Below are 14,775 nucleotides of genomic sequence, written 5' to 3' on the forward strand. Positions count from 1 at the left end.
CATCTGACAAAAATATCTAAAGACACACACGCAGCAAACTTTGTGAAAATGTATATTTGTGTCATTCTCAAAACCTTTGTCCACAGCTGTACACAGATTATACAAATAATCAACTAATCATCAAGCTTTGATAATTTGAAATCAGCTGTGTAGTGTCATATTGGGGTCCCAAGGACCAAGCTTGGGAAATGCTGCTCTAGCTTCTTCGATGAGGCGCCGGGTTACCCGGGAGCCCTACCAGAGTAGGAAACTAAGAAGCCGACGCAGACGTAGGGGGTCGAACTGTCCTCCATTACCGAACATACTACAAGCCAATGTTCAATAATTAGTGAATAAACAAACTCAGAGTGAGGATCTCCTTCCAGAGGGACATAAAATTCTGCAAAATAATCTGTTATTTTCTGAGACCTGGCATTCCTCTGACATCCAAATGGTTATATATAAGCAGCAGATTTTACAGTTCATCGAGCGAAGAGGAATAGAGCTCTCTCTGGCAAGAAGACATGCGGAGGGCTCTGCTTTATCACCAATAAAAAGTGGTGCGACAGGGGATGCGTACAGGAACTTGAGAGCTTGTGCTCTACTGACTTGGAATACTACCCGGAGGCAGTGTTCATTGTCGTGGGGAACTTTAAAAGTCATTTGAGAACCATGCTCCCCAATTACTATCAACACATTGACTGTCCAACTCCCTGAGATTCTACACTGGACCACTGCTACATGCCTTTTCGACAAGGGTATAAGGCCAACTCCCATCCTCCTTTCGGGCAAATCTGACCATAAGTCCATTTTGATTCTTCCCGCTTTCAAACAAAGACTCAAGAGGGAAGTTCCAGTTGTCAGGTCTGTACAACGCTGTTCTGACTAATCAGAATCCATGCTCGAAGATTGTTTTGATCACGTGGACTAGAATATGTTCCGGGTCGCCTCTGGGGATAGCATCAATGAATATGCTGACTCAGTCACCGGATTCATACAAAAATGAATAGATGTGATAGTGATGGTGTCTTTCAAAACTTACCAGAATCAAAAAAATGTGGATTGATGGCAGCCTTGTCAGGAAACTGAAGGGGAGGGACGCTGCTAATAAACACGGCAAGGTGACCGGGGACAATTGTATGATTAAACAGACCAAATGCGACATAGATTGATCAAGATAGTGAGACACAAGTATAGGGACAAAGTGGAGGCATATGTGGCAGGAGCTTCTAACAATCAGGGATTACAAAAAAGCCAGTCACGACGTCGATACCAACACGGCCCTACCGGTCGAGCGAAACACCTATTTATCATGCTTTAAGCAAAACAACTCTGAGCTGCCAAGAAGAGCCCCTGAGGACAATGAGGGTTACCTACTTACGGTTTCCATGAGATGCATGTAAGTCATTTAAATGTGTTAACACTCGCAAGGCTACCGGCCCAGAAGGCATCCCTAGACACACCCTCAGAGCATGTGCAGACAGCAAGCTGTTGTGTTCTCTGATACTTTGAAAATCTGTCTAGCTCAAGCCAATAACCACCCCTGGTTCAAGATTTCCACTCATCCCCATGCCCAAGAAAGGGGAAATAACTGAACTGAATGACTACTGACCCATAGCACTCACTTCAGTCACCATGAAGTGCTTCGAGAGGCTAGTCAAAGACTACATCACCTCCTCCCTCCTCGACCCTCATATTCGCCTACCGCCCCGACTGATCCACGGAGGATGCAATCGCCATAGCTCTCCACACTCCCCTCACCCAACTGGACAAGAGGAATGCATGTGAGGATGCTGTTCATTGACGACAGCCTCGGCCTCCAAGAACATAGTGCCCTCTAAGTTCACCACAAAGCTCACAGCCCTGGGACTGAACTCCTCCCTATGTAACTGGGTCCTGGTAGGCAACATTACTTCCTCCACACTGATCCTCAACAAGCGGGCACCACAAGGGTGCGTCTTCAGTCCCCTCCTGTACTTCCACGACTAAGGCCTCACACAATTCCAACTCAATCATCAAGTTTGCTGACGACACAACAACTGCTTACCAACGGTGATATGGCCTAGAATGAGGAGGTAGGCACTAACACTTTGGTGCCAGGTAAACAACCTCTCCTTCAATGTCAGCAAAACAAAGGAGCTGATTATGGACTTCAGGAGGAACCCGGCTGGGCACACCCCCATGCTCATTAAGAGGGCCACTGTGGAGAAATGTCAAGTTACTCTGCATACACATCTCTGAGGAGCTGAAATGGTCAAACCAAATAGTCAGACACCGTGGTGAAAAAAGCACAACGACAACTCTTTAACCTCAAGAGGGTGAAGAAAATTGTCCTGTCCCCGAAGGCCCTCAGTGTTCTACAGGAGCATCACAGCCTGGTACGGCAAGTCCACTGGCGCTGACCGCAAGGCACTACAGAGGGTGGTACACTGAGCTGAACGCACCATTGGGTGCACACTGCCTGCCCCCCAGGACACCTACAACACCAGGTGATGCAGGAAGGCCAAGAAGATCATCATCATACATCATACACATCACAGACAAACTGAATTGGTCCACTCACACTGACAGCGTCGTGAAGAAGGCGCAGCAGCGCCTCTTCAACCTCAGGAGGCTGAAGAAATTCGGCTTGTCACCAAAAACACTCACAAACTTCTACAGATGCACAATCGAGAGCATCCTGGCGGGCTGTATCACCGCCTGGTACGGCAACTGCTCCGCCCTCAACCGTAAGGCTCTCCAGAGGGTAGTGAGGTCTGCACAATGCATCACCGGGGTCAAACTACCTGCCCTCCAGGACACCTACACCACCCGATGTTACAGGAAGGCCATAAAGATCATCAAGGACATCAACCATCCGAGCCACTGCCTGTTCACCCCGCTATCATCCAGAAGGCGAGGTCAGTACAGGTGCATCAAAGCTGGGACCGAGAGACTGAAAACAGCTTCTATCTCAAGGCCATCAGACTGTTAAACAGCCACCACTAACATTGAGTGGCTGCTGCCAACACACTGTCATTGACACTGACCCAACTCCAGCCACTTTAATAATGGGAATTGATGGGAAAGATATAAATATATCACTAGCCACTTTAAACAATGCTACCTTATATAATGTTACTTACCCTACATTATTCATCTCATATGCATACGTATATACTGTACTCTATATCATCGACTGCATCGACTGCATCCTCCAGTGCTGTGACATTGTCAGGGCCCAGTACTGAGAGACCACTCTCCTCTCTCCACTGGACCTGCGCTCTCTCTCTCTCTCTCTCTCTCTCTCTCTCTCACACCCTACCACCATGGTTGTTTTATTGTTGCCTTCCCCTCGGTTTCCCTTTGTCTTCTGAGGAAGGAATTGTGATGATATGCATACCTTTTTGGGGTCGGGTGTTTAATCATGATGTAATACATGACAAATGAACTGGTAATGATCCCATTGAGGAGGTACTCCAGAGTTCAAATGACTCTGCTAGCCTTGAATGCATCTAAATACAGGTGGAAACTCACTGAGACCTGCTGTGCACACGCTCCCAAACAACTGCAGACTGTCTATTGGTGGAGTTCTTTTGCACGTCAGAAAGAATTTAGCTCAGGTTGCTTAAATCAAACATTTCTTACAAAAGAACGTGTATTTGTTCAAGGACAATCCGTTCTGAACGTGCATAATTTGCTATAAATATTCAAATGAATATGCAAGATGTTAAGTAGGTCCATGGTCAAGCTTTATTACAAGGAAACGCTCCTTCATGTGAATATATTAGGAATATGGGAGTGATTGTTAGCCATCACCCATTTAGTGTAACATTAAGACAAAGCCAATTATAACTGGACAATAGAAACAGAACTCTTGAGGAAAGCTTTGAATGCAGACTGAGGTATATGTAATACGCTAAAGATGCAGAAGATGAGGTCTGACTTGACTGGATTCACTTTCAAATGCAAACACACACACACACACACACTGTATGCACACCTGCACCCACACACTGCAGGTTATTAAAGTCAGCACTTCTCGTTGGATGAATGTTGCAAGGCAAATAAAGCTAGCAGGAAGTAGGTTGGAGAGTATCTAAGCAGGCAGGTATTAAACAGGCCAATATTTGAAGTAGGGGGGGGGCTTCAAATAAAAATGCACAGTGGCTACCCAGAACAGTCCTGAACAGCTCTCATCTGAGCAGAGAAAATTAAAATCAGTGGGACATCGCAGAGAAGCAATGTGAAGTGGAAAACAGTTGGGGGGAACGAGCGGGAAAAACAGGAGCCTTGACTAGTCTCTCAATCCAGGTCACCCCCTGCGGCCGGGCTAATGTACAATAAACCAATTACAAGCCATTAATATTTAAGGCGCTAATCTCCACTCATATGTGATTTATTAAAACTGTGGAAGGATGAGGAAGGAAAATGGCTGACCCTGAGTGAAGCACAGTAGGCCGGCTGCCTCCAAACAGAGGTAAATTAGCATAGGGTTGCGTTTTGCTTTATTGAGACAAATTGGACCCAGTGCTCAAGAGCAATCAGACAAATGGGTCCCGTTCTGAAATATGCTATCAGGTGTCAATCAAGGCCATGGAAGCTAGATTTTTCATATTAACACCACATTTGATTATCCACAGGGCGCTTCAGCAGAATATGATTATGTGCATCTCCAAAATGTACTCATTGATTGGAACGTGCACGGGCTTCCTGGGCTATCGACACATTTTGGCAGGGCAAGAAACAAATCTCTCCTTTTGCAGACAGTGTGGTGGTTTATCGAAGAAGTGTGTGTCAAACGCACTTGATCTTGTTTTGGAAAAGCACTGCTGTGAGAGTATGTGTGGTTGTGTGTGCGTGTGTCTAAGAAACTAGGCAGCCTTGACTCCAGATGGACAACATGAGGGTTAGGCAAGGGGGGACAGGAGCTCGACAAGGGGGAGCTAGGCAAGGGGGGACAGGCTGGTGATTGAGAGAAGGGAAGAGAGGAGAAACATGAAGGCTGAGGCTGCTCTGGCAGATGCTCCCCTCATCTCAGTAAACAACATCAGCAATAAACAACGCTGTCCTCAGGGAGGCCATCAAACCCCTGTTCCCAACATCTTCAACACACAGGTTATCAAAAGATTCCTTTATCATCTTACTCTGTGTTGTTAATATGAGCCAGACTAGAGAACAGTCCCACAGTGGGGGGAAAAAAGTATCTTCTGTGGAATGGGGCCTCCGACAGCCTTTATTACATTGTCTGTGTCTTCGAAGACATTCTCATGACGGTGTAGGGATGTGTCGCTTTGCTCAGTAACCGGCTTCTCAAATGGTTAAAAGTATCATCTGGTGGTCTGGAGTTGATGGGATGAAAAGTGGAACTTCTTCACAATTATTCTATTTTGTCGGAAAGAGTAAAATAGATCAACTACACTGAGTATACCAAACATTAGGAACACCGTCCTAATATTGAGTTGCACTCCCTTTTGCCCTCAGAACACCCTCAATTCGTTGGTGCATAGACTCCATAAGGTGTCAAGCGTTCCACACGGATGCTCGCCAATATCGACTCTGATGCTTCCCACAGTTGTTTCAAGTTGTCTGGCTGTTCTTTGAGTAGTGGACCATTTTTGATACACACGGAAACTGTTGAGTGTGAAAAACCCAGCAGTGTTGCAGTTCTTGACACAAACCGCTGCGCCTGGCACCTACTACCATACCCCATTTAAAGGCCTTTCAATCTTTTGTCTTTGCCAGTCACCCTCTGAATGGCACATATGCACAATCCCTGTTTCAATTGTCTCAAGGCTTAAAAATCCCTCTTTAAACTGTCTCTTCCTCTTCATCTACACTGTTTGAAGTGGATTTAACAAGTGACATCAATAAGGAATCATAGTTTCCACCTAGATTCACCTGGTCAGTCTATTTAATGGAAAGAGCAGGTGTTCCTAATGTTTTGTACACAGTGTGTCTGCCTTGCGTGACTCCCATTGTTACTGGGTGACCCTGAAGCAACAGCCCAATAGCGAACCAGAGGTACTACCCATTATGGACATTCTCCTCTGGGATGGGGAGTGTGTGTGTGCCATTACCGGACAGGGACCTCTGTGAATTGGAGGCAGCCCCCCTTCATGGTTTGAAGCAACTGCCCAATAGTGAACAGTACTGGCATTGTCCATTATGGATCCCCAGGGAAGTCTGAATACTGGTGCGGTTACTGGACAGGGACCTCAAAGCATTGGCGAAGGCCGCCCTTCCTGTTTAGAAAGTACTGCAGCACAGGCTTGGTATCCTCTGAGGAGCCTTTGCCACGCATGAGCGCTTTTGATCAGGGTACCAGGTCAGCCCGGGTGTTAAAGGAGTTATTAGGGGACTTATTAGGGCAACAGGGAGCCAGCTAAACCCCCGCTGATTCCATCATTACCGGCGCTGTGGCAGGGTCATTACCACCCCGCTGCTGGGGCTTTGTAGTAGGGATTGAGGCTCGGCTGGTGGATGGTGTGCACTGGCAAGGGCGGGAGCGACGGGAGGTTCTAATGGGGGCTGGAGGGGGTTGGGAGGAAAGCTGAGGGATATAATCAAATCCTGGGTGATAAATGGGGAAGCCCTGGCCAGAGCTATCTCTGGGACTGTGGGTTTGGCCACAGTTTGGTCCTGTTCCTTCAGAGTTGACCTTTAGATGCATTAAGGCTGGCTTTCTTTCTGGAAATGGGAACTGGGCATTAGAGGTGGATGATGGGTAGAGGGAGTGGGTAAGCAGGACAAGCTCTGCACAAAATTGGAAATAAATCCATGCAGACAGATATATTACAAAAAATAGTAACCTCCTGTGATTGTGGCTGGAGCATGGGTCTCACAGTTATGAGTGTGTTGGGGAGGCAAGCTTATTCATTTTCAAAAAAGCTGCATTTCTCTGTCATTGCAGTTGTTAATTAACGTTTAAATTGGAAAGACCATTTCACATGTTCAGACACCTCTACTCTAGCAAATGTCCATCAGGTGAAGAAATACACAGCAAGCCTCTATCAAATGACAGCTTCTTTGTGACTTCAAAAATAATCTAAGACCTTACTTTTATTAAGTAGAGGGGATTTCAATAGCTCGGCTGAACCCAAAAAGTAATTTCTCGACCTGTAGACCGTGACATCTCTCTCTCCCTGCCCACCACGGGTGGGCACCGGACGGAGCGCCAGGCTCATTAGCGGCATCTACGTCATTAACACAGAGGCATGCTGGGAGAGGGAGGAACCGGTGACCTCGACTCAGAGGGGTCGAGCGCAGCTGCCAGTCTCCTCCCTGAGGATAATGACTGGGCCGGCTAACAGCCCAATTATTGACATGCATCTTCATTAGGCTTATGGGTAGGATGGCTCGTGTAGTGTACAGCAATGACAAGGGACCCGTACTCACAGACCACTTACTGTACACAGCCATCCATCAACGCTATGATATACTAAACTAGAGATGCAGAAGGACAGTAGAGTTGGTTAAATAGGTTAAATAATTTAAGTCATATTCAGTTTCGTACAATAAGGTCAATTAACTATTATCGTAATAATTTAAATGCCGAAAAATATGTATAAATATTGACACACTTTGAAACAGTGCTGGCATCATACCAGTATCACCATACTGGTTACTATCGTGGCAAAGAAACAAAACACAGAGCTGATTTAACTTCTTCAGGAAAACAGCCCTTAATGTTGGAAACAAACATCATTATGTTGTCATCTAGAGTCACATGTATTTATTTTCCTATATCTTGGCACAATATTTTACATACAAACAGTTTGTCTGATTAGTGTTCATTTTTGCCATGGAAAACATATTGCGATACTGGTATCATCCCAGCACTACTTTGTTATACAGTAGACATATGGGGTATTATTTAACTGTTATGCTACTGTAGTTGTTTTGTTACGGTTGGTTTCTCTCGCTCTTCGTTTTGTTGCTGCCACGGACTGATGAAAAGCAGTGGGGTCTCCTTAAAACATTCAGAGGCCTCAAACACATGTCATCATTATGTCGAGGCATATGTCCTCTGTCTGTTTAGCAGGCAATGTTGGAGACTGAGAAAAACCTATTAGGAGAATGGGGGTTGAAAAAGTTTGCCAACATCAATCTTATTTCAAACAGAACTGAAAAGCCCGGCCAACCGAATGACTTTTCAAATGCAGCAGGCCATGCTAGGCACTCAAACCACAAGTGCATCTGATTTGATCCCCGAAGCTGAACGCAGGCAGAACCACTGATTGATACCACCAAGTGAAGGAGTCCGGGGTAAAGAAAAGAGAGAATGAGAAAGGGAGGGAAGGAAAGAGAGAGATGGGGGGGGCAGGTAAATGCCAAACAACAAAATAACAATACAAAGAAGCACTGTGCACTCCAGAGCCGATTGAAATAAGACAGAACTAATAGAACCTGGCACAAGGAAACACTTCCATTTCCCTGCAAGGTCTGGCCTGGCAGAGAGAAGGGGTTGTTTGGCGGCAGTTTAAAGGAGATGGAGAATTAGATGCAATTATTGACCTCCCCTCTTTCAGTCTTGGTAGGAGGTGATGAGCGATAGGGGTCTCCTTAGCAGGTTCAGGGGACAGGGACAGTGGGTGGTCTGGCTGTTCCACAGGAGCCCCCCTGTAGTGCTGTTTTCTAAAGGTCAAAGTATCACTTCTCTTCCTCTTCCTGGGAAAATCAGGTTAATCCACTGAGATGAACAAGGGGCTTTAGAATCCAATGGATATCGGCACAATTCATTACCTTCTCTCCAGCCTGGCAAACAGCAACAGTTTGGTGAGTAAATTAAATGTAAAGTAATGCGAACAGGCTAATTCTTATATTCAAAGATTCTGCTTGCTTTGAGCAAGCCCCTCTGCCAATACCGCTGGGTTCAAGCGGTGGGGATGCTAGCTGTAATTGCAGCAAGGTAGCCCTAATTGGAAATACAGTAGGAATCGGATCATCTTAAGAGGCCAGAAGCAGAGCTGCAAATCCCTGTTGATGATTTCCCTTTCTTGTTAAAACCCATTAAATGGCGAGGCTCGTAAAGCAGCGGGGGACACCGCCAGTCTTGCACTCAATTGTTTTCTGAGGTAAAGCCCTATGAATGAAATGTGCACTGGAGAAAGTAAGACATCTCAGGGGCCTATAAAATAGTGTGGTGTGTTTTTCAGACAATGTGAGTAACAAACATGACTCCCAAGTAAAGGAGAGTTAAACAGAAGCCTTTTGCACCATTTTTCGAGGGCAGCTCCACAGGGAACACATTTACACCTGCTTGCCTCATCTTTCACCTCAGTCTGACAATGTGTGCTTTATTTGGAAGAGATGGGGGGAAGGAGGGATGATGGGGGAAGAAGGGGGACAAGAAAAAACAACACAGAGTGCAGCCCAAACCCTCCACTAGATAGACCAACATGGAGCGCAGCCCAAACCCTCCACTAGATAGACCAACACGGAGCGCAGCCCAAACCCTCCACTAGATAGACCAACACGGAGCGCAGCCCAAACCCTCGACTAGATAGACCAACACGGAGCGCATCCCAAACCCTCCACTAGATAGACCAACACGGAGCGCAGCCCAAACCCTCCACTAGATAGACCAACACGGAGCGCGGCCCAAACCCTCCACTAGATAGACCAACACGGAGCGCGGCCCAAACCCTCCACTAGATAACCAACACGGAGCGCGGCCCAAACCCTCCACTAGATAACCAACACGGAGCGCGGCCCAAACCCTCCACTAGATAGACCAACACGGAGCGCGGCCCAAACCCTCCACTAGATAACCAACACGGAGCGCGGCCCAAACCCTCCACTAGATAGACCAACACGGAGCGCAGCCCAAACCCTCCACTAGATAGACCAACACGGAGCACAAGCCCAAAGCCTCCACAGAGTACAGCCCAAACGCTCCACTAGATAAATAAAGGGGGCAATTTTCTTGACAAATGTTGGTTTGGAGTTGGGACTCATTTGACAGGTTACTGGGAGGATTTCAAATCCTTGGTAATATGGTGTGATGGTAAGGTCTTGTGAACGTATTACCCTACCCAGGCCCTATCCATCTGCACCATTCTCTTACTAATGGTAGAGATACCAATATCAACCTCATCTCCCGCTCTGGAAAAACAGAATACCCTTCATCTGGTACAGGAAGCTCAACTTCATGTGTCATTGTCAAGACGGCTGGGAATCGAAAGTTCAACTGTCAGTATAGACATGGGGTCAGGCTCTTCGACAAAGGCAGAATAACAGGAAAACATTAAAGCATATCTTAATCTAACGCATCCTTAGATCTCACCTGTTTAAATGATTCCCATTGTAAAGTGAAGGTAAAAGAAGAAAAAAAGAGGGGGGCATCTCGTTTTGGTCAAATCCATCACTTCCCTCCGCGATACCGTCGCACATTGTCACCAGCTTTTAACTATGCCTTCAAAAGGATATAAGAGAATGGAACTCAGGATATCAAACATTAAACAGCATTTTTCATTCATGAGCATTTCATGTTCTGTTTCAACAATAGATGGAGAAGAGCTGAATCAGTGAACATGCTGTGGGCGTAATTGATAGGGATCCAGCTAAGGTATCTCCCAGAGGAATCCGCTATATCATGCCTTTCCAAGCTGCCAGCGGGAGAGCAGGGCTTACCTATAGAACCAGACTGTTCCATGAAAGAGGGAGAATTATCATTTGAAAAAAGACACTGAAAGAAATGTAAAGCAGAGGTATGGCTAATGTGCCTATAATTCATAGACCTTATAGAATACAAATAAAGGAAACAAAAAAATAAGAATGTAGATTAAATGGGACAGCAAATGGAATACAGTATAAATACTGCATAATAACACATTAAGCAGTGTTTTATTTTTTGCAGAATCTGAATCCCTTGTTTGTCCAAGGTGAAAATGGAATTACACTTCTGAAAGAACAGAGAAATACAGCACACAAAATCGACTATTCATTATGGCTGGTGTTAATTAGTAACCATGTTGCTCCATTGGAACGCTATGCTTGCTTTGTGATATATCTCTCCCTTGCTGAACGGCACAGAACAAAGCAAAAACCTCTCGCTCTCTCTCTCTCCTCCCCCCTCTGATTGTTTTTGGGTGTTGCTGAATAACAGAGGTGTCATGGTATCACAGTTGCAGAACAGACAGTGTCTCGTTGTCTCTCCTGCAGAGAAAGCAGAGACTCGTCTCTGGGGCCTTTCCCCGTGGCTTCATTAAGCCCGGCTACAGCCGCTCCCTTGTTTCCGCTATTACGTTATTCTCTTCATCTGTATTGTGCCAACACATCACCTCCCAGCTTAGGGGCTATATTGCTGTTTATTTCAAAGAAAAACAGGAAGATGAATATTGTTATGTAGTCTTCAGGGGAAAGAAGATGGAGAGGAGGAGGGGAGAAAAAGAATAGAGGAAAAGAAGGGGAGGAGAAGAGGAAAAGGGGAGGAGAGGAGAAGAAGAGGCTAGGGGGGAGAAGGACAGGAGGAGAGAATAAGAGGAGAAGGAAAGGAGAAGGAGAGGAGGAAAAGGGGAGGAGAGGAGAAGAAGAGGCTAGGGGGGAGAAGGACAGGAGGAGAGAATAAGAGGAGAAGGAAAATGGGAGGAGAGGAGAAGAAGAGGCGAGAATAAGAGGAGAAGGAAAGGAGAAGGAGAGGAGGAAAAGGGGAGGAGAGGAGAAGAAGAGGCTAGGGGGGAGAAGGACAGGAAGAGAGAATAAGAGGAGAAGGAAAATGGGAGGAGGGGAGAAGAAGAGGCTAGGGGTGAGAAGGACAGGAGGAGAGAATAAGAGGAGAAGGAAAGGAGAAGGAGAGGAGGAAAAGGGGAGGAGAGGAGAAGAAGAGGCTAGGGGGGAGAAGGACAGGAGGAGAGAATAAGAGAAGAAAAGGAGAAGGAGGAGAGGAGGAAAAATCAAGGAGAAGGTGGAGAATAGAAGGAGAGGAGAGGCAACAGAACAGTGAGGGCTGCTGGGTAGTCATCACCCCTAACAACTCAGAAGGGCTGTGATTCCAGAAGGGCTGTGATAACAGGCCCTTTACCACTCCCTCCCAATAGGGCAGGGATTAGATGAGTGTGTACACACTACACATGCTGTCAGAGAGCAGGAAATCACTGGCATTGTCATGGGAGAAATATCCAGCCAACACACCACCACACTGCCTCTCCCTCAAATCACAAACGTGCTGTCCTTCTGCTTGTGTTACTCATCAACAAGTTAGATCTCTGAAAGCAACTGGCCGGGACAAGAGTATACTCCCTTGGCTTTCTTCCCCGGCTGCCCTGTGGAGGAGCGTCTACTCGACTGGAAAAGGGCAGAGTCAAGCGTGACTGTCCTCAGTTCACCCACCCACACACCCCCCCCCCTCTCTCTCCGTTCATCTTTGCCTCAATGTCTCCCAGTCCCCTGCCACTGAAAAACATCCCCACAGCATGATGCTGCCACCACTATGCTTCACCGTAGGGATGGGGCCCTCTGACATGCAATATCAATTGTGGGACATTATATATACAGGTGTGTATCATTCCAAATCATGCCCAATCAATTGAATGTACCAATAAAGTTGTAGAAACATCTCATGGATAATCAATGAAAACAGGATGCACCTGAGCTCAATTTCGAGTCTCACAACAAAGGGTCTGAATACTTATGTAAATAAGGTATCAGTTTTTTATATTTTTTATATATTTGCAAACATTTCTAAAAACAGTTTTTGCTTTGTCGTTATGGAGTATTGTGTGTAGATAGAGGATTTTTTACATTTATTTAATCAATTTTAGAATACGGCTGTAACGGAACAAAATGTGTAAAAAGTCAAGGGGTTTGAATAGTTTCTGAATGCACTGTACATACAACGATATGTGCAAAGGTATTCAGATATACACTGAGAAACGCAATCACATACACAACACCTTTTGACTTTTTCACAAGAATTCACATTGTGTGGGAGTCCTTTTCATCACGTACACACATACTCTGAAAGCCACTCAACAAATTCAAAGAATATCCACAAACACAGCACAACAACAACAACAGCAGCATCAACAGCAGCAGCAGCTGAACCACTAATTGACTCAGAGATTTCAACCCACAACCATCCACAGCCAGATTGTTTAAAGACAAAAAAGGGGGGGGGTGGTTTAACTATAATTAACATTTGAGAGACAAATGGTTTCCTAAAGTGTCAGGAGATTAAATTGTTTTCCCAGACCCGGGTGGCCAAACGAAGTGTGTGTGTATATTCATTAGTAAAGGAGTAGAGATAGATGGGACCTGCTTACCTTTGGTCCTGGAGGAAAAGCTGAGGGAGAGCTGTTCAAAGAATTCTTGATTCTCAAACTTCTCCTCTTTGACTTTGATCCAGAAGCAATTCTCCGCCATTTCCTGAGGCACTATCTGCAACGACAAGGAGGATTCCATTATCGCAAGGCCCAATCAGCAGCTGCCATTCCTTCCACAAGCGGTCCGGCTGCAACTCCACTTAAATGCCACTTCTTCAAACCCCACTCACCTAGAATTGTGTGTGTGTGCGCTTTGGAGATCACCCGTCATGTTACACATTGCACTCCATTTTTCCCCCTCATTTATCACAAAACACAGTTTGATAAAATGTGTTCATGTTGCCAGCGATTTCAAGCACCTTTCTACTATGACACACGTCCCACAGTTTTTGTAATGTTGTAATATTGAGGGCTCTTGTACAGATGGGTTGATGACTTTCTGTGAGGAGCAAGGATTGCATGGAGATGGGTATAACTATTTAGCAACCACAATAAACACCGTTCAGCCTGTCACTTCCTGTTTTTAATAAAGCTTATCCAACGCAATAAATACATTGGCCAGTCACAAAATATATTAGTGACTAGGTATATTACTTCAGCTCAAAATAATGATACTAGTCCCAATAGTCGTGAAATAATCATACAATAATATGCGAAGATATTGTGAAAATGTATTCTGTATTAACCCATCCACACTGCTCCGGCCAAACGCCACACCGACATTTCTTCTCCACAACGAATGTATGGAGCGATCAGTAGAACAGCGGAATTAAATGCAGGATGAGTCGTCAGGCAAGTATAAGCCATCGACATGAAAACTATTGAGCAGTATTGATAGTGACATTGATCAAATTACAAGTGTATTGATCAAATACTTGTTTAGGTGCATTTTGGATTATTACAGTGTTACGGCCCATCTTGGATGGTTCCAATGACTCGTCCCAGGCTAATAAACTATTCAGGTCCATTTTTGAGAGATTAGGCTGGATGGACGTACTCCCAGAGCCCTGCAAAATGCTGTAGGTGCTCTGTCTAGCTTAATTGAAAGCTTCAGTATATTGGCCATTTAGTCTGTCTATTTGTTATTTTCAAATTCCATATGCTAGTGTTTGTCAACATATTGTATATATTTTGAATCCATCTTTAGTAATATATTCCATTCTTGTAAATAAATCAATATTTTGTCTTTGTGTAGGAAACAAAAAGATGAACAAACCAAATTCACCAAAGATTTGCAAGGATTCATATAGTGTTGTCTGAGTTTGTAGTTTACATATGTTTTCCCTTCACCTCACCATTGGTTCTACCTCTATATTCCTCACAGTTGATTAAAACACTTGAGAGCAAGCGTTCTCACCAAGAGGGACATCTCTCTACTACATAAATGTGACAGTGCAAAATAATTAGATGTGCCTAGAAGATCTCATGCCAACCTGAGACTTGAAAGTTCTTGTTGACTTCTCCCGCCTTTCAACTCTGTACATGGAACGAAACGGCCCTTTGTCTATCCTGGCTCCAACCCTGGCCCGCCGTATTGTACCGTGGCCCGATG

At 45.3% G+C, this 14,775-nt stretch overlaps 1 protein-coding gene across 1 annotated transcript in view; it reads right to left on the minus strand.

Annotated features, from left to right (window-relative positions):
- Positions 1 to 14,775, minus strand: part of diaph2 (diaphanous-related formin 2) — a 732,655-nt gene that overhangs the window by 449,345 nt on the left and 268,535 nt on the right. Inside the window, 1 exon segment of the mRNA XM_046295877.1 lies at positions 13,224 to 13,338. Within this exon segment, the coding sequence (XP_046151833.1) occupies positions 13,224 to 13,338 (115 nt within the window).

This window comes from Oncorhynchus gorbuscha, linkage group LG13 (genome assembly GCF_021184085.1).
Source record: "Oncorhynchus gorbuscha isolate QuinsamMale2020 ecotype Even-year linkage group LG13, OgorEven_v1.0, whole genome shotgun sequence".
In the NCBI taxonomy this organism is placed as follows: Eukaryota; Metazoa; Chordata; class Actinopteri; order Salmoniformes; family Salmonidae; genus Oncorhynchus; species Oncorhynchus gorbuscha.